This window comes from Cricetulus griseus, chromosome 6 (assembly GCF_003668045.3).
Source record: "Cricetulus griseus strain 17A/GY chromosome 6, alternate assembly CriGri-PICRH-1.0, whole genome shotgun sequence".
NCBI lineage: Eukaryota > Metazoa > Chordata > Mammalia > Rodentia > Cricetidae > Cricetulus > Cricetulus griseus.
The window spans coordinates 57618439-57645417 of record NC_048599.1 but is presented as its reverse complement, the minus strand read 5'-3'; the positions used below and the strand labels follow the sequence as shown (position 1 = coordinate 57645417).

Genomic DNA, 26979 nt, shown 5'->3' with positions numbered 1-26979 from the left:
TTCTTAAAACTGGGGAAAGGGAGTAGTCACGCTCTGAAGCAGTCGTGAGGTGATAACGCAGTTGTACCAAAATAGCAGTGTTCCTTCTCAACTATCTCAGTTTACAATCTATAGCACAGAAGACAAAAAGTAGAAGCTAAGATGGTCATATTCAGCTGGACAGTGGTAGCACAGGCCTTTAATCCCAGCACTCAGGAGGCTGAGGCAGGAGGATCTCTGTTAGTTCAAAGCCAGCCTGGTCTGTTCCAGAGAGAGTTCCAGGACAGGCTCCACAGAGAAACCCTGTCCCCCCCCCCAAAAAAAAAAACAAAACACAGACAAAAACAAAGCAAAAAAAGATTGTCATATCCACAATATCAAAAAATCCCCCAAATCAAAACACAGTTATGTTTTTCTTTATAGGATGTAAGGACAAATGTAGGTTTTCCCCTGTACTTACATGGGTAAGATAAATTAACTTTCAGTTGTTACACTAAAGAATACAATTAGCTAGCAAACAACTGTATTTACTCTGTTATACTTGATAGAAATTGGGTTGTTGGACAGATGTAGAAGCATACTTCTGTAATCCCAGCACTCAGAATTCAGAGGCAGGGGAATCCCTACAGGTCCCAAGACAGCTTGGTTTACAGAATAAGTTACAGGCCTGTCAGTGCAGCAGCAAAACCTATCAAAAGAAAGAATGAGTACAGGAAGAGGGGAGAAAAGGGAGAGAAACAAGAGGTCCTGAAAGTAAACAACAAAAGGTCTTTCCCTGCTCTTTTTTTTTTTTTTAAAGATTTTATTTATTATGTATACAACATTCTGCTTCCAAGTATATCTGCACACCAGAAGAGGGCACCAGATCTCATAATGGATGGTTGTGAGCCACCATGTGGTTGCTGGGAATTGAACTCAGGACCTCTGGAAGAACAGCCACTGTTCTTAACCTCTAAGCCATCTCTCCAGCCCCTTTACCTGCTCTTAAGAGAATGGAAACGAGAAACTTCTCAGTCATTAATTATGGCCTCATCAGAGGGAATATACAAACCGAACAACCTCAGTTGTACTTAGGTCATGCAAATCACTGACAACAATTAATACAGGACAGAAAGGCCAAACAACTTCCTAGTCATTCACTGAGTTAAGGCAGTGAATTTTTTTAATAATTTTATTTTATGTGGATTTTATGTGGTGTTTTGCCTGCATGTATGTCTGTCTGTGTGAGAGTGTTGGATCCCCTGGCACTGGAGTTACAAACAGGTGAGAGCTGCTTTGTGGGTGGTGGGAACTGAACCCAGGTCCTCTAAAAGAACAGCCAGTGCTCTTAACCACTGACCCATCTCTCCAGATCCTAAGGCTGTGACTTTTAAATAAAAAAAATTCATTACTTTGAAATTTTTATGAAAACACACAGATGAATTAGAATATATATCTATAGAATGGTCTTTTACATTTTTACATGTGTACGGTGCACATGTGTATATGTACATTTTTCACATGTATGCTCACACGTGTGTATGCTCTTCCATTTTACTCACTGAGACAGGACCTCTCCATCAAACCCAGCCTACTCTGGCCAGCACATCCACCTGGAGTTTATGTGAGTTCTGATGATTCAAACTCCCCATGCTTGCCTAGCAAGCTTCAATCATTCAGCCATCTCCCCAGAATAGTTCTGAAGAAACATTGTTATGTTTATATATACAATTTTGTAACAAACAGAAGCAAATGAACAATATATAAGCTTTTAAAGACCCTAAGATGACTCCTTTTGACAAAAAAAAAGATATATTAAGTAATTATACAACATTCTAAATTCCTCCAATATTGGACCCTTCTATAGCAAAAATAGGAAAGATCAAAATCCCAAATAAATTAAAATTATTGCCAGGTGGTGGTGGAGCATGCTTATAATCCCAGCACTCAGGAGGCAGAGGCAGGTGGATCTCTGTGAGTTCAAGGAAAGCCTCATCTATAGAGCAAATTTCAGGACAACCAGGGCTACACAGAGAAACCCTGTCTCAAAAAAGCAAAAAAGTTATTTTCTGGAAGATCCAAGTGACTGCTTCCACAGTATCAGTCAGGCATAGAGGTGCACACTTTTAGCCCCAGCACTAGAGAGTCAGAGTCAGAGAGGCAGAGGTAGAAAAGCAGAGGCAGACATAGAGGCAGAAGCAGGTAGATCTCTGTGAGTTCAAGACCAGTTTGGTTTGTATAGCAAGTTCTAAGCCACCCAGGGCTACACAGAGAAACCCTGTCTCAACAAAAAGGGGTGGGGGTAGGGAGGGAGGAGGGAAGGAGGGAGAGGGAGGGACACTTGGATTTAGAAGAGCATACAAATTTATTTTCAAAACAATCCCAGCACTTGGGAGACAGAGGCAAGCAGATCTCTGAGTTCACGGGTAGCCTGGTCTACAAGGAGAGTTCTTGCTCCACATGAAACCATTCTGCAAACAAAACAAAAGAATCACAAATTGAAAAGTGTCCACTGTATCCATCAAGAGACAAGGTCTGTAAATGAACTTAGTGAGCAAGGGGGAGATTCCAGCTAGAGAAGCAGGCAGGAAAGCTGAGAATCCTAGCAGCACACTCACTGCTGGCAGAAATCAAGTTGCCTAGGAGAGCAGCAGACTGTAAGGGAAGAGCTGCTCCTAACACACATCTGACCTGAGAGGATCAGAAGAGCCACAGAGAAGCTCAGGGTCGGAGGGGACTGCTAGTCTGTTCTCTCCTTTCATTATGTGGGACTCGGCTATTGAAGTCAGGTCATTAAGCTTGGTGGTAAAAGCCTTTATCCACAGAGCTATCTCATTAGCCTTATTTCAGATTCTGAAAAACTATTGTCAATTCAGACTACTACAAACAATAAAGACATTTGTTGTAACTGAAGGAGAAATAGTTTCCCTGATAAAAGCAGAAAAAAGAATTTATGACCCTAAGCCAGATCTACAGAAAATACTTAAAGGATTCTTCAAACTAAAAAGAAAAACAAATCCATCTATAAAATAAATGATACTAGAATGGCAGTTATGAAAGAAAAGATCACAGCAGAAATCAATAAAATGACAGCAATCAATACATACCTTTCAACAATAACTCTGAGTATTACTGGTAGCCATTCCCCAACAAGATACAGACAAGTGAACTGGATAAAATGCATGAACCGTGTATTTGCTGTCTCCAAGAAACACCTCACACAATAGACAGATAATACCTTAGGGCAAAAAGGTATTTCAATCAAATGGACTTAGGAAACAAGCAGGTGTTACTCTTCTAATATCTAACAAAATGGACTTCAACCCTAACTTGGTGAGGAAAGATAAAGATTTGGATTAGAGAACAACCCATTATGAAGACATACACTCCAATTTCACAAAACAAATTATTAGATGCAAAGCCACAGATTAACCCTAGCACAACAGCAGTAGATAACCTGAATGCCCTCCTCTCACCAACTGACATGTCTTCACCACAAAGACTAGCAGAGACATAGATGAATTAAATGATATTAGAGATCAAGTGGACTTAAGAGATCTCTATAAAACACTCTACATTCTACAGAATACATGTTCTCAGCAGCCCATGATATGTTCTCTAAAACAGATCACACATTAGGCAAAAGGCAAGTCTCAACAAATACAAAACAAAACAAAACAAAAAACCCTGAAATAATTCTTTGGATCATACACAATAGAGTAAAACCCCTAAAACACAAACTCATGAAGATTAAACAACAGAGTACTGAATGATGAATGCGCCCTTGAAGAAATAAAAAAGGAATTAAAAATTCCTAAAGTCAAATAAAAATGAAAAACACAACACAACAGAACTGTGGGATACAAGGAAAGCAATCCTAAAAGGATTACTTGAGAGCACTCAAATAAATAATGATACACCTAAGGGGCCTGAAAATCCAAGAACAAGTTAAATCTCAAAGTAGTAGACAGAAAGACACCATTATAATTAGGGAAGAAATTGAAACTAACAGAATACAAAGACTCAATCAAACAAAGAGTTGGTTCATTGAAAAAAAAAAAGCAAGATATCAAAAGTCTTAGCCAAACTAACCAAAGGTGTGAATTAAGACAATTGGAAATGAAAAGTGAGCCATTGCAAGAGATAGCAAAGAAATTCAGAAAAATCACTAAATCTTCCCTTGAAAGCATAATGTCAATAAACTGGAAAATCTAAAAGGAATGAATTTCTAGATGCACATGGCATGCCAAATTAAATCAAAATGAGAGAATTTAAACAGATCTATAACAAACAGTGAGACTGAAATGATAATTTTATACCTCCCAACTGCAAAAAGACAAGGTCCAGATGGTTTTACTGGTAAATTTTATCAGTCCTTCAAAGAACACTAATACTTTTGCCAGGTGGTGGTGGCACACAACTTTAATCCCAGTACTCGGGAGGCAGAAGCAGGAGGATCTCTATGAGTCCAAGGTCAGTCTGGTCTACAGAGCTAGTTCCAAGACAGACAGGGCTACACAAAGAAACTGTGTCTTGAAAAATAAAAACCACAGCTCAATGAGGCTTACGATGGTTGAGAGCTTGCTGTTCTTTCATCAGACTAGAATTCTGTTCCCAGAGCCCACATAAGGCAGCTTACAACTGCCTATAATTCCAGTTCTAGGGGATCCAAAGCCCTCTTCCTCTGTGACTACAGACATACACATGCAAAGATTCTTTCCTCTCTCTCCTCTCTCTCTCTCTCTCTCTCTCTCTCACACACACACACACACACACACACACACACCTTTTTTAAAATTTTAAGGAATTTCAATGGAGGAAACTCTCCTGTTTTGAGGGGATAAAGATGCTCCCAGAAACTATGATTATTAAATTAAAGTCCCAGTGACAGGGATGGGCCACCTCCTGACAAGTTGCTGGTCAAGGAAGCTCCTGAAACCCCCAAAATAGTACAAGTTATTGCCACTACTTGTAGCTGCACACTAGAACCAGATTGTTGAAGCCCTTATTGTTGAAGACCTCATTAGCTTTGGGCACAAGACATGGAGAAACCAAACGAGAACTAGGCTAGAAATCTTCCTTCCTGATAGCTAGGCTTCACAGTCCCAGAAGAAGCTAGGCTGGCTGCTTGGAGAGAGAACAGTTATCAACAGTCTTACCCAGCTATGGACCCTGCGTGCAATAATACCGACTGGCCAGGCAAGCTGAGACCACTGATGCAACAATGGCAAGTTTGTTATGAGGGTTCCTTTTTATAATTATTTTCCTAAGAACTGTGTTATGTAACAAAACTTTAGACTGGATTTAATGTCCACTCCACAGAAAGGAACTCACATCTGGCACTGTAAACTAGGTCAATGCTTGTGGCTATGGAGGTCATAGCCTTAGCCAGGAAGCTACTCTTGTTTTGATAAATGAATATGATGTACCAATCAAGTTACCCTCTAAACAACCATGTTTGTGACAGCAACTCTAGTCAAAGAAGCTTCTTTTTTGCCATGGTTAGCAGTCATCTGTAATCCCATCACTTAGAAGATGGGAAACAGGAGTATCTGAAGTTCTAGGCCATCCTTGGCTACAATAGATCAAGGTCAGCCTGGGATACAGGAGACTAAATCTCCTAAGAGGCTAGTCTCTAGTCTTATTACATACTGGAGTCACTCCATGCCACCTCGAGCCACCAGCAAAGTAAGAGTAGCTCAGCATCACAAAAATGTCCCCAAGGGAGCCCTCTCCTCAGAGAGGGATACTCTCACAGCCTAGACACACTGGGGAGGGGCTAGGCCCTGCTCCAAATGATGTGACAGACTTTGAAGATCCCCCAAGGAAGGCCTCACCCTCCCTGGGGAGCAGAAAGGGGTTGGGATAGGGGGCCGGTGGGGGCAGAGGAGGAGGGGAGGGAGAAAGAACTGAGACTGACATGTAAAAGAAGCTTGTTTCTAATTTAAATTTAAAAAAAAAAGTCAGGACAAAAAAAAAAATGTCCTCAAGGACATTTCAGATGCTAAGCATTCTCAACAAAAAAAAGTCTCGAAGCATAAGTGTGCAAGAAGCTTACATTAGGGAGCCAAAAGAAGAGGGTCAAGGCCTACCTCTTTGACCAGAAGATTAAAAACCTATTCATTTGTGGAAAGTAAGAGGTTCTGAGGAATAGGTTTCATATAGGCATGAGCAGACAAGAAAAACATTTAGATAGTAAATTTAAATAATAAGCTGACAAGAAGAGCAAAAATGTTCAACAGTTTCTCATAAAATGAACTCCAGTTTTACCCACAAAAGGAAGTAAACATCTTTAAGCTTTATCATATGGAATCCTAAGCAAATCAAGGCCAAAGTAGCCAGGAGAACTCCTGCAAGAGCTGCAGCAGTATCTCCTGTCTCCCAGGACCATGTCCTGGGGCCAGGAAGAGAGAGACTAGTGAAGTGGCACTGGCCAGGCCAAGCTCTGCTGATTATCTTTGCCCCTACAGGCTCAGCCATTATTACAGGACATCATCCAGGCTCTGTACAGCCCTGGAGGAAGCAGCCCCAGCAACAGTTATCTGTGGCTTCTACACTGAGTTGAAAGAAACTAGAGGAGAAAAGGGGGAAGGAATGTAAAAGAGCCATCCTTTCTTTGTTTTTCTTTTTCTGATTCTTTGTTTTTTAGCAGTGACAATGGGGGCTGAGTGATCTATTATCTTCCTGATGTACCATGCCATGGGAAAGCTAAATTTGAGCTAAAAAATCAGCTTTGAAATATATAATTTTATTAGCATTACATTATAATCCAATTAAACAACTGGTAGAAAAACTTGGATAACTGGAAATCTTGGAATAAAGAACAATGGTCATCAACCTTATCTTTGATATTAGTAACACCAGTGTACCACACTAAACACAGAGATGACAAGACACTATCAACATATTCAGGGTTTTGCATAACTATCAGACTGACATCAGAAAAAATAATGGTTTGTCCTTATAGTAAATTCTAGGTACCTGAGTAGTAGTAAGATGAACTTCAAAAATGATAAGCTATGCTCTGAAACTAAAGTTAATGAAAACACACAAAACACAAAACCTTACTTACCATTTTTAACGCATCCTGCAGTATGATTTAAAAATAGCTTCCACAATGTGATTCAAGAATGTTTAACACACAAAGGCAAGTGCAAAGATGTCTCAGAGGTATTTTATGATTGGTTCAAAGGAAGATTCAAGTCACCATTGCAGATTTAGGACAACATTTTCTAAAGCAGTAGAGTGATTCTAATTATCTCCCATCCTCACCGTGAAAAGGAATTCCCAAAGCCCAATTACTCCAGCAATCACATATTTCTACTATATAATAAAGTGTTCAACACAAACATACTCAGCATGTTTATAGCTAGCTGATACCAGAGCAGTCCATTAGTGTAGAGAACTTTACCAGGGAAGATTAAAGCAATTATAAACTATCATACAAAACTGCACTGCATGTCATTCAAAGAAGCTTACCTTGCAGTTTCTTCAACACAGCGACCTCCATTTTCAGAACTTGTTTTGGCTGCTGAGCTGACTCCACCTTCAGTGCCACATTTTCCCTGGTGAGCATGTCCAAGGCATCGTAAATTTCTCCAAAGCCCCCACCCCCAATCTTTCTTAACTGCACAGAAAACAAAACAAGAACACACTCAAAATTATGCGAAGACTCTAACTGGAAGCCAATTCACCTTTTACACTTAGAAAACATGTAATTTTACTATTCTTACTTTATGATAAATGATTTCAATATTGTTAAATCATTTACATAGCAAGCAGAAAACAATTACCGGGAGATAATATCAACACCATTTCTTACAGATTTGTCTACAGAAAGTAATGACATTATTTCAGTTGTAAACAATTAAAGTCTACCACTAGCATCAAAAGTGTCATAGAAAAACACATCATCTGAAGAATCAATTCCTACAAATGCCATTCAATACCAGATTAGTTTTAATCTAATTTCATTTGCAGACTTTTTAATCAATGAAATCTTTTTGCCATTTAAAGTCTTATATAGAACCAATATGGTCTACAGATGAAGAGGGAGGCTGAAGACTGGGATAAACAGGTAGCACCCAACAGTTCCACTCTCCTCTCTGAGGCAGGATGAGCAGGATCCACACAATAAGCAAAGAAGGGTTCTACACTATCTCAGAGAAGAAACACTACTGTACATCTACACTGCAAATAATAGGCTGTAATCACCTTACATGCTTTCATAAGACACCTTAACTGCTAACTTAATTGGAGAACATCAGAGTATTTGAGTATCATCACAAACAGGTTCTGAAATCTAGTAACCTCTAAAGGGCTCTGAAAATCTGGGGTGGGTGATATACTTTATACAAGATGCAGCAAGAAATCAGTCTTCTACTTCCTGAAGCCACATCTTTGTTTGTTTTTGTTTGTTTGTTTGTTTGTTTGTTTTCGTGACAGGGTTTCTCTGTGTAGCTTTGGTGCCTGTCCTGGAATTCCCTCTGTAGACCAGGCTGGCCTGGAATTCACAGGAATCTGCCTGTCTCTGCCTCCCAAGAGCTGGGGTTAAAGGCGTGTGCCGCCAGCCTCGGCCGCCGCCACCGGGCTTGGTTTTGTTTTCTTAAACTGGGGTTTCTTCCAGGTTTGGCCTCAAACAGTCACCTTGAACTCTTGCAATTCCTGCCTAAACCTTCTCAGTGCTAGGATTACAGAAGTGCACACCACATCCAGCTTCCAGTTTCTTAATTTCCCACTCATTGCTGAGATCCTGCCTCTCTACACAGAAGTAGGCTTCTTCAAAGAGAGGTTACTTAACCTATTTCTCTACATAGTACTTAAAGGGTTAACTATATAATTGCAGCTTAATTACGAGGTTTGTTTTGTATGCTTAAGCCGTAGTCATTTTAAATTTGTATGTCGATGAGAAGGGAGATAAGATAGATGGTGGGATGAAACCAAGTTCCAGAACTATACAGTGAAGTGTGCTGGGCTCTAGCTTTTTAATAGTGTATGTTGTCCACTAAATAAAATCAAATGTAAGTTTAAAAACTAAAAGCTGGGTGGTGGTGGTGCATGCCTTTAATCCCAGCACTCCTGAGGCAGAGGCAGGTGGATCTCTGTGAGTTCGAGACCAGCCTGGTCTACAGATCGAGTTCCAGGATAGCCAGGTCTACACAGAGAAACCCTGTCTCAAAAAATCAAAACCTAAGCTGCTCTGAAAGAGGAAGGTGGGAGGATGCCTAAGGGACAAAGTGGACAATATAGACTCTGCTTCAAAGCAAATAGACAAAAAAATCATAGTAAGTACTAAAAGTACTCAGAGTATGTCTTTATTATTTTGATTGATGGCTTATTTGATGACACAGAAGAATGACAGACTTTTTTTAAAAATAAATGACAGAATTTACAAAAAAAAATCTGTGTTGGGTCCCGAGTCTATCTCTCCCCCCCTTTTTTGGTTTTGCTTTTTTGTTTTTTGTTTTGTTTGTTTGTTTGTTTGTTTCTGAGACAGGGTTTCTCTGTAGCTTTGGAGCCTGTCCTGGAACTCACTCTGTAGACCAGGCTGGCCTCGAAATCACAAGATCTACCTGTCTCTGCCTCTGCCTCATGAGTGCTGAGATTGAAGGTGTGTGCCACCGTCGCCCAGCCTTAGTCTATTCCTATTAATGTCATTTGGATAGTAGAACAGTAATTTGTTTAACTCGACAAAGCTCTATGATATCTTCATTAGTTCTGAGGTAACACTAAAACAGCTAGTTAAAACCTGTTACAATAAACGTTTAGTTGACAAAAGGCTGAATAACAATACAGGTATTTATTCAAAACAACCCAGTTTTGGTGGTGCATGCCTTTACTCCACAGTGGTTACACAGAAAAACCCTGTCTTGCAAAACTAAAATTGGAGGGTGGGGAGAGAAGAAATGATGGGAAAAAAAAAGATGAGGGAAAAAAAAGGATGTATAAAAAAACAAAAAATAGGGGGCGGAGAGATGGCTCAGAGGTTAAGAGCACTGACTGCTCTTCCAGAGGTACTGAGTTCAATTCCCAGCAACCACATGGTGGCTCACAACCATCTGCTATGAGATCTGGTGCCCTCTTCTGGTGTGCAGATATACATGGAAGCAGAATGTTGTATACATAATAAATAAATAAATAAAATAGAATCTATAAAAAGATAAAATACTTAAAAATATTTTTAAAAAATAGGACCTTAAATAAGTACTCAGTCAGAGGATATATTCCAGTTCTGGAACAGGAAAGCTACTAAAAGACTGGGGAGAGGCAGAAGTATCTCAGTGAAGGAGGCTTGCCTATCCAGTGTGAGGACCACTAGGAATCTGGTACATACCTACAATGCCAGTATCTGGAAGGCTGAAGCTGAGACAGCAGGAATTCAGTTGAAATCCAACTGGGCTACACAGTGAGATCTTGCTTCAAATAAGCAAACATTGACATAAAGCAAAACAAAATTAAAGGGCCTATTAGAACCTGTGGTGGTTTGAATGAGAATGATTCCCATAGGCTCATATATTTGAACACTTGATTTATAGTTGGTGGAAATGTTTGGGAAGGTTTAGGAGTTATGGCCTTGTTAGAGGAGGTGTGTCACAGGGGCAGGTTTCTTGGCTTCACAAGAATCCCATCATTCCCAGTGTGTACTCTTTGCCTCTTGCTTGTAAGCCATAAGCTCTCAGCTTTTGGGATGACAAAATATACTCTGTGTCATTGTATTTTCTAATTATGTAATTTGCTTTTTGATTTTAGGAAATGTTATAAATTGACATAGCCTTGAGTCTCAGAAGAGACTTGGACTTTTAGACTTTAAAATAGTATGGAGACTATGGGGACTTTCGAAGTTGAACTAAATGTATTTAGCATAATGATATAGCTTCAGCCTTTGGGAGCCAGGGAGTAGAGTGGGAAAGTCTGAATGAAAATGCCCCCATAGGCTCATAAGTTTGAGTATCTGGTCTCTAGTTGGTGGAGCTGTTTGGGAAGGATTAAGAAGTGTGGCCTTGTTGAAGGAGGTCTGTCTTTGGGGGTGGGCTTTGAGGTTTCAAAAGACTCATTCCATTGCCAATGTCCTTCTCTCTGCCTCCTGCTTGTGTATCACACCAAGATGTGAGCTCTAAACTGTTCTTGCTTTGTCGTCATGATCTCTAATCCTCTGAACCTTTAAGTCTGATTAAATGCTTTCTTTTAAGTTGTCTTGGTCAGGGTATTTTATTTATCATAGAAATAGAAAAGTAACTAAGACAGAACCATTTCAAAAGAACTCTGGAGGCTTTTCTTTTTCCCTTGGTTTTTTAAGACAGGGTTTCTCTGTAGCTTTGGAGCCTGTCCCGGAACTCACTCTATAAACCAGGTTGGGCTCAAACTCACAGAGATCCACCTGCCTCTGTCTCCTGAGAGCTAGTATTAAGGCGTGCACCACCACCACCACCACCACCACCACCACACCACCGGGACCCCCGCGGCCGCCGCCGCCGCCATCCAGACTCTGGAAGCTTCTTAATGGGTGTCCTCTTAATCAGATAAAGACAATCTGAAAATCTATAAGGATAATAACTAGAATGGACTAAAACACATCAAGTGTTTTTTCTTTATTATTAGTATGTCTTTGTGTGTTCGTACATGTATGCGCTGGGTATATGCATGCCAAGGTGCACATGTAGTAGTCAAAAGACAACTTCTGGGAGTCAGTTTCCTCTTGCCACCATGTGGGATCCTGGAATGGAGCTAGGTCATCAGGCTTGGAGGCAAGTGCCTTTATCAGCTGATTCATTTTGCTTTATTTACTTTTAGGTGTGTATATTCTATGTGTATGGCATTTTGCCTGCATTAATCTATATGTAACATGTGAGCATCTGATGCCCTCAAAGATCAGAAGATAGCAAATAGCATCAGATCCTCTGGAATTGGAGTTACAGATAAGTTGTGAGCTACCATGTGGGTGCTAGGGACTGAATCTGGGTCCTATGCAAGAGCAACAAGAGCTGTTATCCACTGAGCCATCTTTCCATCATCTGTAGGAGACACATTAACCACACCTCCTGCCAACCCCGAGGAGGCATGGTTAATGTGTCCCCTACAAGCACCTGCTCCCTTCTTTTGTGAGACAGTTTCACACTGTAGCCCAAGCTGACCTGGGACATACCAACAATCCAGGCTAATCTCAAAATCATGAATGACCCTCTTGTCTCTGCCTACTTAGTACTGGGACTACAGGCATAAGATACTATTTTAGGCTAAATTCACAGTTTTTTCTTCTCTCTCTCTCTCTCTCTCTCTCTTTCTCTCTCTCTCTCTCTCTCTCTCTCTCTCTCTCTCTCTCTCTCTCTCTCTCTCTCTCCAATGTTGTGATATTTTGTTTGTGTTCTGACAAATAAAGCTTGCCTGAAGATCAGAGGGTGGAGCTAGCTAGTTAACCATAGAGGTTAACCTGGAGGTCTATACAGACAGGAGACAGGAAGTGATAAGGCAGGGCACAGACAGAAACCCGGCCCCTTTTTGTCTGAGGAGTTGGAGAAGTAAGAGGTGACTGTGGCTGTTCCTTTGCTTCTCTGATCATTCAGCTTTTACCCAGATATTTGACTCCAGGTTTTTATCATTAAGTCTAATTAGGATGGAAAATCACTCTCCCTGTTTCTTCTCTCCCCCACCCCTTCCGTCTACCCTTTCCCCTTCCAAAAGATGTCTAGCCCAGGCTGGCCACTAACTTGAACTCTATGTAACAGAATTGATCACTTTGAATTTAACCCTGCCATGATGCCCAATTATGACACACTCAGTTATGTTGTGCTGGGATCTAATCCAGGGCCTCACTGCAAGGCAAGCATTCTACCAACTACACTGCCCCCAAAGCCCTCACAATTCAGTGCACACACTAAAAAGAAAAATCTCACTAGTCACTTGGAGGATATCAGGAAACTAAGGGGGAAAATCATTTATTTTGATTTCTTAATTAAACTATCTCAAAAAATCATACAGTAAACAACAGTCTTTATAGATATATTTGTTAATAAATGAAAGAAAACAGAATATGAGCAATTTGCAATCTCTAATGAATTAACAGGCCTAGGAAATATTCATCAATATCTACTTACATCACAAAAAGATACATAATAACACATTATAGGCCTATTAGTGAAAGCTCACAAAAGCATTCATTTAAAAAAAATTCCTATATTTTGGTTGTGAGTCTAGCTTTTAACAGCTGAGGTGGCTCAGCCATTAAAGGCTAGGCTCACAACCAAAACAAAAAACAAAAAAAAAAAACAAAAAAAAAAAAAACTAGTGATATGGCTCTAGACTATGGCCAAGCCCTGGGTTCAATTGCAAGTATCATAAAACAAAAGCAAAAACTTTTGTAGGTGATTAAATTTTTTAAAATAAGTCTGTATCTTTTACAGATACATGCGGATCTAAGAACTATTTAAATACTCTAGGAGGAGAAACAAGATTAAATATCCTAACCAGAAACTGTGTAGGCTGAGTCTAATAAGTACATGGCCATTTATCATACCTGTCTGTTTTTATGTACACTTAGTTTTCTTTTCTTTTTTCAGACAGGGTTTCTCTGTGTAGTCCTGGCTGTCCTAGAACTCTTTCTGTAGACCAGGCTGGCCTTGAACTCACAAAGATCCATCCACCTGCCTCTGCCTCCCCAGTGCTGAGATTAAAGACATATGCCACCACAACCAGCTAGAAGTTTTCTTAGTGTTGTAGAAGAAAAAAAGAAAAGGCAGTCACTATAATTTCAAATTATTTTTAATGTGTTCTCCCCTCAAACACTTTTATTTAGAATATTAGCTACAAGAAGTCAGGAAAATTTGGAAGTTATGAAAGCAAGCCTAAGAATCAGAGAATAAACAAAACATCATAGGGGGGAAAAAGTCAAAATACCTGCTTTAGGCAAACAGAAACATAGGTGTTATTCTTTTAAAAACTACTTTTACGCTACTTTTACCAGAATACCAAAACTTATTACCCTATATGCTTGTCTCCCTCCCCTCCCCTCCCCTCCCCAACCTCTTCCCTGTCTCCATTCTGTACTCACCACTTTCCATCTTTCTTTGACCAATATTCCAACACTGAGGATATCTGGCTGCTCTCCTCCCCCACTCATTGCAAAATACTGATGTGGTAAAACAGCTACACAGGCATCTAGCTCCCAAGGGTGGTTTCCATTTAATCTAAAACAAAAGAAAGCAGGCAGCAGAGCTAATTAACACAAATAATATTCTAGCTTCAAGAAGCCTACTGATTCTATACATTATGTTGCTTCCTCAGAAGGGTAGGAGACCCCCTACAACTATATTCCGAAAACCATGTATCATACATGATCTTTCTAGTACAGAGGACCAGCCTCCACAAAGACACAGTGCACATATTTACAATAACTGCAATAGCACAGAGTAAGTGTGAGCATCAATGACAGTTGACCCAGATAGAGTAGTATCCTGAATATACACACTGCCAGAGAAAAAGACATGTAGCCAATTTACAACACTCTACAGTTTTGAACCTAGGGCCCTGTGCACCTGTACATGTTAGGCCCTACCATTAAGCTATATCTTAGCCGCCTTCTTCTTCTTCTTCTTCTTCTTCTTCTTCTTCTTCTTCTTCTTCTTCTTCTTCTTCTTCTTCTTCTTCTTCTTTTTTTTTTTGAGACAGGGTCTCAAATTGTTCAGACTAGTCTTGAACTTACTCTGTAATCCAAGATGGCTTTGAACTTGTGGTTCTCCTGCTCAGCCTCCCAATTAATTTTATCACAGGCATGAGTTACCAGACCTGGCAATAACTTACAGTTTAACAGGCTTAGAATACAATTTAGTATCATCAGAGCTAGTAACATTTAATATTTTTAAGATTTTATTTATTTATTATGTATACAACATTCTGCTTCCATGTATATCTGCACACAAGAAGAGGGCACCAGATCTCATAATGGATGGTTGTGAGCCATCATGTGGTTGCTGGGAATTGAACTCAGGACTTCTGGAAGAGCAGTCAGTGCTCTTAACCTCTGAGCCATCTCTCCAACCCTCAACATTTAATATTTTACTACATTAATTTATTTATTTTACATGTGTGTTGGTACATGTCGAGTGGAAGTCAGAAAATAACTTGCAAGCGTGAATTCTGTCCTTTTACCAAATGAATTCTGGTAACTGAACTCAAGCTGTCAGGACTAGCAGCCAGCACCTGTACCTGCTTTAAAAAAAAAAAATCTCACCTAAATCTTATAAGATGCACTTCAAATGCATAGGGATTCATTATGCAGGCAGAAAAGGGCTGTGACAAAATGTTAGAAGATACTGTTTTTTAAAAGAAGAAAAACAACATAAGAATAGTATACCTGTAGAAAATAAAGAGCATAAAGCCTAATTGAGGTGGAAACTATAACTTACTCCATGAATAAGAGAGAAAAATATCAGAGTGACTTTTTAACATGCTGCATGTGTGGAGGCCAGAAAACAACCTTGGATGTCATCCTCAGTGTACTGGCTAGTTTTATGTCAACCTGAAGTGACAGAATCAAAGAGGAGGGAGTCTCAGTTGGGAAAATGACTCTGTAAGACCCAGCTGTAGGCAGGTCTGTAGGGCATTTTCTTAATCAGTGATTAATAGGGGAGGAGGCCCAGCCCATGGTGGGTGGTGCTATCCCTTGGCTGGTGGTCCTAGATTCTTTAAGAAAGAGAGCAAGACACGAGGTAAGCAACACTCCTCCATGCCAACTGTATCAACTCCTTGCTCTAGATTCCTGCCCTGCGTAAGTTGCTGCTGCCCGACTTCCTTTGATAATGAACTATGAGGTGCATAAGATGAATAACCCTTTCCTCCCCACATTGCTTTGGTCATAGCAACAGTGACCCCACCTAAGATGCTCAGGAACATCATCTTTGAGACAGTCTTTCACTGGCCTGGAGTTCAGTGACTAGGCTAGACTGGCTGGCCAGCAAGCCCCAGGTATCCTTGTTTCTGCCCCTGCAGCAGGGAAAGAACCACCATGCCTAGCATTTCTATGTAGGTTCTGGATATCAAACAAGGGTCCTGTACTCGAGAGGCAAGTACTTTGCCAATTGACCGTCTTCCTAATTCAAACATTGTTAACAGAAAAAGGCAAGACGAAGAAACAGGTTTATGGTATACTGCCTCTTGTGTAAAAGGGAGGTAAATGTTAAGCACATTAAACTAATTGATTTTATTTAAAAGAGGAAAAAAAAGAAAGAAAAATAAAGTTAAGCCAAAAAGCAATGAAATGATTCTTCATAACAGGAGGCAAATTTTCAGTAAAGGGCTGGAAAGCAGACATTTAGCCTTTGCTGGCCATATACTGTCATAGCCACTCAACTCTGCCAAGACAACACTAAGGAAAACAGACAAAGGCCATCCTCAGCTACATATCAAGTTCAAGGTTAACCTGGGCTACAAATAAGAATCTGTCCAAACTCTGAAAGACAATTTCTCTCATATGTGATTATGTGTTTTTTGTTTGTTTGTTTTGTGTGTGTGTGTGTGTGTGTGTGTGTGTGTGTGTGTGTTCATTTCCTAGCACCAAAATGGCAGCCAACAATTACCTTTAATTCCAGCTCCAGGGGATCTGATGCCCTCTTCTGGCCACAAAAAGGAAAGTAAAAAGAACTTAGAGGTAATGAAGACCATATAGGTTTCCAAAAGACATCTCCTCTGGTCAAGACAATAGACTTGACCTTTGAGCCAGCAAGAGGGTTCTGTAGTTACAGCCAGGCCTGAAGACTTGAGTTGGATTCTCAGGCCCCATGTGGTGGAAAGAGAAAACTGACTCCTCCTCTGCAAGCTGTCCTGACTGCCAAACATGGGCAGTGGCAGACACACACACACACACACACACACACACACACTCATTCTCTCTCTGTCTCTCTCTTTCTCTCTCTCACTCACACACACACATAAATAAATAAATGTAACTTAAAAATTAATATCCATTTCTAGCAATCCCCTCTCATTCCTAAGTATAAACAATACCAACCTAGTTCCTACTTCTCTTCTTAGCCAAAAGTGAGTCTCTTTCAATAGGCACTTGATCTTACCGGTTTTAAAATTCTGAGAGGGGGGGAAAAAGATCCAGTTTGAGGTAAAAAGTTAATTAACAAACAAACTTAACAACACTGAACTGTTTACTTCAATGCTTAAAAAGGCAAATATGTATACTTTACCACAACAAAAAATAAAGTTTAACTAGGGAGTGGTGATACATACCCATAATCCCTGAATTTGGGAGGCAGAGGCAGAGACTCAGGAGGTCAAGGATTTATGTAGTGATTTAAATTACATTTTAAATTTATATTTTAAATGTGATTATTAGATAATACTATAGAGAACAATTTTCATTACCTTACTCTAAATTTAAGAGAAGATCACGGAATAAAATGGTATTGCCAGTAGAGTCCTTCTGAAATTAATCTAAGAATACACTTCTCACTTAGAAAAAAAGTGGAAAGCCTAGAATCCCTAATTGATAACCAAACCAAATGAAGAAGCTTTTTTTTTTTTTTTTTTTTTGGTTTGGTTTGGTTTTTGAAGAAAGGGGATTTTCTGTGTAGCCCTCGAACTCACAGAGATCTGTCTGCCTCTGCCTCCATGTGCAGGGATTAAAGGTGTGTGCCACCATTGCCTGGCAATGAAGATTCTTCTAAAATAACTCCCAATTATCTCTAGCTCCTGCTACTGATCATTGACCTCCCTGGAGGATTTAGCTCGATCTAGTTTCTTGCCTCAAATCAGAAGAACATAGCAAAAGTGATAAAAGGTATTTATTTCCTCTGTCTCTCCCTGTTTTCTGGGCACCATGCGGCATCTGCCTTATTACCCCATGGAAAGGACCACCTGGCAGAGAATGAAAGCAGCGTCTGTAAAAAACAGATACCTGTGTACAGAACCTTCTATCAGCCATCAGAACAAACTTGCATCCTTCCCTTGCTTTACTCCGTGATGGCTGCAGCCTACATGACTACCACCCATGCTGACAGCATTCCCACTTGGATTATACTCAAAATGCTGACACACAGACACAGTGAGATAAATGTTTTAAAACACCAAGTCTTGAAATGGGCACTGTGGCTGGCATACATCCTAAGGCTGAGACAGGAGGATATTGAAGGCCAATTTGGGGTACAAAGTTAGACTTTCTCCAGCAACAGGTAACAATATTCCAGGTTTCAATTAGAAGAGGCAATAGTTTCCCAGAGTGCATGACTACAGGTTCCTTTTCAATTCTACATCATAGATAGCTGGAAAACTATATAGTGTGGCTACATAGCCAACGCTGTTAATAACTTGGGCTGCACGGTGGTAGCACACACCATTAATCCCAACACTCCAGAGGCAGAGGCAGAGGCAGAGGCAGGTGGATCTCTGTGAGTTAAAGACCAGCCTGGTCTACAAGAGCTAGTTCCAGGACAGCCTCCAAAGCCACAGAGAAACCCTGTCTCGAAAAACCAAATAAATAAATAAACTATACTGGACTCATTTTTCATGAAGACAAGTCAGAGCAATAGCACTATTTTCAAGAAAATTAGTGAATGAATTCCTTCTTGGAAATACTCTTCTGTTTGGTTTTTTGAACAAGGTCTCTCTAAATAGCCCTGGCTATCCTGGAACTCACAGAGACCCACCAGCCTCTGCCTCCTGGGTGCTGGGATCAAAGTGTGCACCACCCCCTCCAGCCCTGGCAACAGTCTTAATGACCTAAAATAGGGAGTAAATCTCATGGTAAGAAATTCTGACAGTGATGCTAAATCTGGACTTGTTGACATAACAGACCCAAAAAGGATCAAAATATGGACAGAACTTGCTAAATGAAGAACAACTTGTAAATGTAAAAGAATATGTGGTTTAAAAAAATCATTTGAAACATTTGCTAGATAGCAAACGACTAAGGGAAACATAGCAAATTAATCAGTAAACACTGGGAAACATAGCAAGTTAATTAGTAAATACTGACAGAATCTGTGCTAGACTAAAAGCTCTTTCAGATGAAGGCCAGGCCATATCACAGTCCTGTCACCTTCTGAATAACCAAATCATGAACCTGCAGTGAATCAATGGGTACTTGAGTTCAAAGTGAGACCAGCATGTGATTCTAGTCACACAGATTCACCTATGTTACCTAAGAATAGATATGAGCAAAACAAAGAAAGTGGTGCAAAGGGGGCATACTTAGAAAAACCGTAAGAATGTAAATATCCATCTGTTAATCCCACTGCTGGGTGGGACAGATAAAATCTGGAGCTCACTGGCTGGCCAGCCTGGTACACCAATGAGTGTCAGGCTCAGTGAGAGATACCATCTCAAAACCTAAAGTGGAACCAGTCAACATGCAGAGTACAAGATTTAGGCGTCTTCAGCACTAAATGGCATGTTCATATTATATCCCTCCCCTCATGTTTCAGGGATCTTCATGGATGAGGGGCAAAATCTTCAAAGGAAACTTTCTCTAGATAAAACAGAGCAGATTTGTATATTATCTCATAGAGATTTTGGCAACATGCACAAGACCTGTGCGAGCTAAAGCCAGACAAAATTTAGCCTGGAAGAGTACATGAAGTCTTATCCTGGCTGAGAAGCTGTTAGAATTTGATGGCTTCTGGGAGAGGGAGAGTCAGTTTTCTTCAATGGTAGGACGCCATGTTATCATCCAGGCAAACTTGGCCCCACCCCTTGGAGACCTGGCAGAGTCACCCCTGGCTCTGTACACAAGTGCAAAGGACCCTTTAAGAGACAAGCTCCACCCACTCCCACTCTTTTTCTGACTTTTCTCTGAGGAAGCAGGTCTGTCTGTCTGTCTGTCTCTTCTCTCTCTCCCTTTCCTTCTCTTACTCCCTTTCCTTCCCCAATGAACTTTCTATGTAAGTCCTGTTTGTCCCTAACCCGACAAAGGTCCCCCTCAAACTTCGTATCATAACCCCCCTGATATATCAATCACCTCCAGAGCAGGCTCCACACCCAAGAGCAGGTGGACAACACAAACTGAAGTCTGTGGATTTGAGAGAGAGAGCAAGTGGGAGGGGTAAGAAAGAGAGAGAGAGAGAGAGAGAGAGAGAGAGAGAGAGAGAGAGAGAACGAAGCTGGGTAAGTAGGTTGGTGGGAGAAATTGGGAGAGGAGGGAATATGATCAAAATATATTAAATTCTCAAATAAGAAAAACATTAAAAATATTAAGGTAGGAAGTAACAAAAGATGACACACTCACATACATATACACATATACATACCTCCATAAATGCATGTGCATACCACACATACATAAACATACCAAAAAGGGAGAGGAGGAAGAAGGAGAGGGAGGAAGAGAGGAGAAGGAAGAAACAAAGCATAAACCAAGGTTAGGGATACAGTTCAGTGATACAGCTCATATTCCCTCAGATTGATCCCACAGCTGATGGGGGAAGTCCTTCTGTATATATGTTTTTCTTATTGGTTGATGAATAAAACAGTTTGGCTGACAGAGGCAGGAAGATAGGCGAAGCTAGGAGATGAGCAGAATTTGGGGAAAGAAAAGCAGAGGGACCAGAAACAGTTGATATGTAGGGACTGGAAAAAAAGGATGAGCCAGGTTGTTCTCCGGTAAGATAAGACCACGTGGAAATACATAAATTAATAGAAGTGGGTTAATAATTAAGACAAAGCTAGCCAATAAGAAGCCTTAGCCATCAAATAACAGTTTAATAATTAATATAGCGTCTGTGTGTTTATTTGGGACTGAGAAGTGGCTATGGGACCTGGCAGGGCAAGAAACCTCTGCAACACACAGCACCACAAAAACACAAACTAGACCAAATAAAATGATGAGGAGTGCCGTGGTTTGAATGTGAAATGTCACCCAGACTCAAGTCTCTTGGTCCCCAGATGGTGCCATTTTGAGAGGTTGTAGAACCCAAAGGGAGTGGCTTTCTTTGGGGATGGTCCTTGAGGTTTATGGCCTAGTGCAGCTTCTTATCGCTCAGGATGGTGAGATGTAGGAAAGCAGCTGTTCCATAATCCAGTGCCACAAAGCCACCCCTCCAGGTTTTCCCCACCCTGGTGGACTGTAACCCTTCAAATGAGCTAAAATAAACCTCTTCCTTCAATTGCTTCTCATCAGGTGGTCACAGAACAGGAAAACGAACTAATAAAGTTTCCTAAGAAATGAACACAACATTGCAGTGAATCTACTGTCTTCTAATTCCAGGGATGCTTCATACAACAGAGGCTAAAGCCAAACTACCTAGATTGTTGGGTCCATTACTTCTCCATGCCTCATTTTCTTCATCTGGGTTGTTTTCCCATTACTGCCTAGACCATTGTACCATTACAGTGTACTCTACAAGTCTGCCTTTTAAAAAGCTAACAATGGTATATAAGGATTTAAAGTATTAATAAACAGTGTATGTAAAGTGTTTACCTCTCATAGAATCTGACAAAGTGCACTCAATAAATATTGTAGTAACATGTAATATGTCATTTTTGCTAGTTTCTTAACTTACAGAAATAGTCACAGCCCCATTCATAAATACAGTATCTACAAAACAATCTCTGTATTGTTTGACTACTAATAAAAAGAACCAACTGGGTTTGCATGGAGGGCCAAAAACTGAAATCTATTACATAACTAGTACTTATCAAATTCCTATGAAAATGTTTTTAACAGAAGAAAATTATTGTCTTATTCTATGCTTACAACCTGAATTAATAGCAATTATATTGTTATATTTTTGCTGTAAAAATTTGTAGAATATGAGAGTTGATCAAAAGAAAATAAAGCCAGGCATGATAGCAAACACCTATAATCACAGCACTCAAGAGGCAGGTGGATCTCAGTGAGTTCCAAGCCAACCAGTGATACACATTGAAACCCTATCTAAAAAAAAAATAAAATAAAATAACAAAAGAAAAACAGAGAGAAAATAGGAACAAGCCAATGCCATCTACCATGGAAAAAAGTATAAATTACTTTTATGTTTTTAACCAAAAGAAATTTTGAGTACCCCCTCATAAAATAAAGGATGGAAGCATTATTTCAGCTGGCATCAAACACTTTTTTGGAAAATGTTTCCTTCTATTAGCATGCTATTAAGATAACCAGTTTCATTATGACATTTTCATACATATTTAATGTACTTCTCTTTCCTCCCTACAAAGACTTCCCCTATAGTCACCTCACTATAGCTGAGGCTGGCCTTGAACTCACAATGATCCTCCTTCATCAGTCTCCTAAATGTTGGGATTATAGGTATACACCTTGTACACTGCTGAGGGCACACTTGAGATATAGCTCTTGGTCCAGATGACTGTCACTGTTTCTCTGTGACATCTGAAATCTTTTCTTAGGTATGTATCCCAGAAAAACACTTGGTCACCAGGATAGATATGGAAGTGTTCACAGTCATGCTATCCACAACCTAAATGCTGCGAACAGAGAGAATGGATAAATTCTAACATATCCATGTGGTAAACAGTCTTATTAGTTTCCTACCGATGCACTAATGAAGCCGCAAAAAAAATGACCCAACTTTGTAATCTTAAAGTTCAGGATGTCACAGTGGAAGCAAGGCTATGTTCCCTCCAGAAGCTCTACAAGAAAATTCTTTTCCTTTCCATCTTCTACAGGGAGCCTGAACTCTTTGGCTCATGATTTCATTCCATCTTCAAAGCCAGTAATGTAGCAGCACCTTTATAACTCAATCTCTTATATTCTCAAACTCTTCCCTGCCTCATTTTTCTTTGACAAAATATACATGCTTTCCATTTATGAGGATCCTGTGATTATACTGGACTCACGGGGATAGTCAAGGCCAATCCTCCCTTCTCAAAGGCTTTAAAGGTTTGAAAGTAATCACACCTGCAAAATCCCTTCTGTCACCTATGGTAACTTATTTATAAGATTCATGGATCAGAATGTGAATATCTTAGGGAGGGGAATTATTTTATTTGCCACAAAGACTAAGCTAAAATATAAATTAAAAACAAAAACAAACAAACAAACAAAAAAACAACACTACTAGCCAGGCGGTGATGGCGCATGCCTTTAATCCCAGTACTCAGGAAGCAGAGGCAGGTGGATCTCTGTGAGTTTGAGGTCAGTCTGGTCTACAAGAGCTAGTTCCAGAACAGTCTCCAAAAGCTACACAGAGAAACCTTGTCTGGAAGAAACAAAATAAAACACCTCTATTCTGGACCATATGAAAAAGTCTCGTAAATGCTTGAAAACAAAGAAAAAAAAAAAACAAGTCCTTTAAAGTTCACAAAGAAACAAACCTAACCTATGTTAAAGAAGTCACAAATATTAGCACGATTATCACAAAAACTGGACACCTTCAGAATAAAGAAGATGCATAAGATCAGAAACAGGCTTCTGAGATGCAACATGTTCTTAAATAATTAGGTGTGCAATTATCTTAAAACTGTATAAACTTGGCGGTGGTTCTACCTGCCTTTAATCCCAGCATTTGGGAGACACAGGAAGGTGGATCTCTAGAGTTCAAAGCCAGCCTCATCTACAGATTGAGTTCCAGGACAGCCAGGACTGTTTCACCCTGTCTCAAAAAACCAACCTCCCAAAAGAACCTTATGTATATATATCTATACACGTGCTTTTTATGTCCTGTAATATTAATATCATATAAAAGGAACAATAATAAATAATAGTTATATAAACCACAGGCAATGAAAGCCAGACACAGAATGGCATCTATCTATACAAAAGTAAAAAACAAGTCACCTGACAGTTGAATACAGATAGAAATCAGGTTTAGAGTAGAGTCTTAGACGCTCAGACACAATCTACAATGTCTTTCTTTTTTAAATTATAAAAATCATTTTATTTTGTATGTATGTATTTAGCATGCATCTATTACACCTGCATTCCATGTGTGTAATGCCCCTGGAGGCCAGAGACAGCCAGCATCAGATCCTCTGGAAGTAGACTTACAGATGACTGTGAGCTGTGTGAGATGTGTGTGCTGGGAATTTGAACACAGGTCCTCTAAAGGGCAGCCAATGCTCTTAACTGCTCAGCCATTGCTCCAGCCCCAGACTACACTAAATTTCCTTTCTTTCTTCTCTTTTTCTTTCTTTCTTTTTTTCTTTCTTTCTTTTTTCTCTTAAACAGGGGAGAGCGCTAACACAGTCTTTCTTTCAAATACATTAAATTTCTTGAGATCAAGACCTTTTTATTCATTCAGTTACACTCATTTTTTTAATTAAAAGAATTTTTTTTTGGTGGGGTGAGTACTTGAGGACCAAATACAGAATACTGTACATACTACACAAGTGCTCTACCACTGAGCTACATTCCCCCAGCCCTTATCTTTGTATTTCCATTACAGAATAATACTGACATAAAACAGCCTTTCAATAAAAGTTTAACAAATGAAATGTCTTTCACTTCCCATATAGTTGAATAAAACTAAGTAGTTCTTGCCAGGCATAGTGGCTCACACCTTTAATCCCAACACTTGGGAGGCCAGAAACACATAGACCTCTGAGTTTGAGGCCAGCCTGGTCTACAGAATGAGTTACAAGACATCTAGAGCTACACCTCTGTCTCAAAAACAAACACAAAAACAAAAAAAAACCTAATTAGTTCTATAGCAACCAACATCCTCTTTCAATAACCTCCAATGAATGTATAGAGTGAAAAGAAATATAATACACAGCATTACCCTCATTAACAATGAAGTTAGGAAGAAAATTAAGCTATAATTTCCAAAGTGCTCTTACACAGAGAACAAAATACAAAACAAGACAAAAAATTAATGATGATTCTCTGCACATACCCTCTAAAACCAAGCTATTAGGATAAAATGCATGAAGCAATCAAAACAGAAGGGGATACCATGGACTGCATTAATCATACAATGGATGGGATCTGGAAATAGGATTAAGTAGACTGCAAAATATTCATGTGCCCATTCCTGTATACATCTCTCTGCAATATGAATTGATGAATTGATCACAAACTGGTAGATTTTCTTTCTCCATCCATGAAACTGGAGTTGATCATGTGACTTGCTTTGGTAAATGGAATATTAGCAGACATGACCCAGAAACTTAAAACCATTTCAGCCATGATTACCCACTTGATGGTTTTGAAACCCACATTCATGAAAAGAAACCAAAGCTAGCTTGCTGCCTCCCTTAAAAAAATCTAGACAAGGCCAATAGTAAATTAGATGGGCCCAGTTAATTGCCAATGCATAGCATAATTAACTAGTAAGTTAATTATTATTTTAGTTTCTAAATTTGGGGGTAGTTTGTTTGGGGAAACTGTCCTGGTTAGTTTCTGTCAACTTGACACAAGTTAGAGTTATCAGGAAAGAGGAAACTGAACTGAAAAAAAAAATGTCTCCATCAAATTGCCTATAAGCAAGTCTATGCAGCATTTTCTTAATGATTAACATGGGAGGCCCAACTCACTCTGGGTTGTTGTGGGATATTTGTACATGATGTAATAAAAAGCTGAACGGCCACTAGATAGGAAAAAGATATAGGTGGGACTTCCAGGCAGAGAGAACACTCTGGGAAGAAGGCAGAGTTGCTAGCCAGAGATAGAGAAAGCAGCATGAGCAGTATGGAGAGATGAGGTAACAAATCACATTACAGAATGTTAATTTAAGTTATAAGAACTAGTGGGACAAGCCTAAGCTAAGACCTCAATTTCTTGTACTTATGTCCTTCTATGATGGAATGTGACATGTAAATATAAGCCAAATAAACCCTTCCTCCCCAAGGTGCTTTGGTCATGATGTTTAATAACAGTAATAGACACAAGACAGGAAGCAAGAAAACACACAGAAGAGTAAAGGAGCATAACATACATGCATGAGAAAATGATTAAATTTGTTCAAATTTTTTTTTAAAAAAAGAAATTTCTATTGGAGGGAAGAATACACAGACATGACTAAAATCAGTAAAAACTAGGCTAAGAGGTTAGGGATACAGGTGATGTGGTAGAGTGCTTCCCTAGCATGCATATGGGTCTATGTTCTATGTCTGATACTAAAAAGGCATTAAAAATTCTTTTGCAGCTGAGTATGGTAGCTTATATCTATCTTAACCCCAGCCAAAGCAATCCTAAAACCAAAGAATACACCGGAGGTCGCCCTTCTTGATCTCAAACTATACTGCAGAGCCATAATCATAAAGATATTATATACTAAAAAGACATGTAGACAATGGAACAGAGACTCCACAAATCACCGACACCTAATTTTTGACAAAGGTATAAAAATATACACTGGAAAAAAAGATAGCTCGTTCAATAAATGGTGCTGGCAAAACTGGAAAACCCCTGCAGAAGAATGGAATAAGACCAGTATATCTCTCTCTGCACAAAAGTTAATTAAAAGTGGGTCAGAGACCTTAATTTAAAACCTGAAATGCTCAAACTCCTAGGGAGTTCAGGATATAGGTATAAGCAAGAACTAAAAAGAAGCCCAATGGCACTACAAATAGCCACAAGAACCGACAAAAAAGGATTGCATAAAATCAAAAAATCTTTTACACAGCAAAAGAAGTTATCAACAGGATAAGCAGCATATGGAATAGGAGGAAATCCTTGCCAGTTCCACTTTAGACAAGGGATTACTAGCTAGATGATGCAAAGAATTGCAAAAATTAATTAAAAAAAAAACTGCTCAGTAATTAAAAGTGCTTGCTGCTATTTCAAAAGAACCAACACCCACACACACACATACACACACACACACACACAAAATCTTTTCTAAAAACTGACAACAGCCAGGTATGGTGGCACATCCCTTTAATCCCAGCACTTGGAAGGCAGAGACAGACAAATCTCTGTGAGTTCAAGGCCAGCCTGGTCTGCATATCAAGTTCCAGGATGGCCTTGTTTCAAACTGCACAAAAAAAAACAAAAAACAAAAAACCCCAAACCTAACAATAAATGAAATAGATAGGCCGAGTGGGGGTAGCACACACCTTTAATCCTAGCACTCAGGAGACAGAGGCCAGCCTGGTCTACAGCGTGAGTTCCAGGACAGCCAGGGTTAC

General features: G+C 39.6%; 1 protein-coding gene across 3 annotated transcripts in view; it reads right to left on the bottom strand.

Annotated features, from left to right (window-relative positions):
* Ttbk2 (tau tubulin kinase 2) overlaps positions 1-26979 on the bottom strand; it is a 143899-nt gene that overhangs the window by 100481 nt on the left and 16439 nt on the right. The window contains exons 2-4 of one of the 3 annotated variants that reach the window (XM_035447135.1): positions 16958-17031; positions 14003-14138; positions 7438-7585 (exon numbers count right to left, since the gene is read on the bottom strand). In XM_035447135.1, the coding sequence (XP_035303026.1) occupies positions 7438-7585; positions 14003-14071 (217 nt within the window). In that variant the 5' untranslated portion in view covers positions 14072-14138; positions 16958-17031. Of the gene's footprint in view, positions 1-7437; positions 7586-10291; positions 11237-14002; positions 14139-16957; positions 17032-26979 lie in introns of those variants that run through there. The other 2 variants (XM_027422100.2, XM_035447136.1) reach the window with 2 other exon arrangements.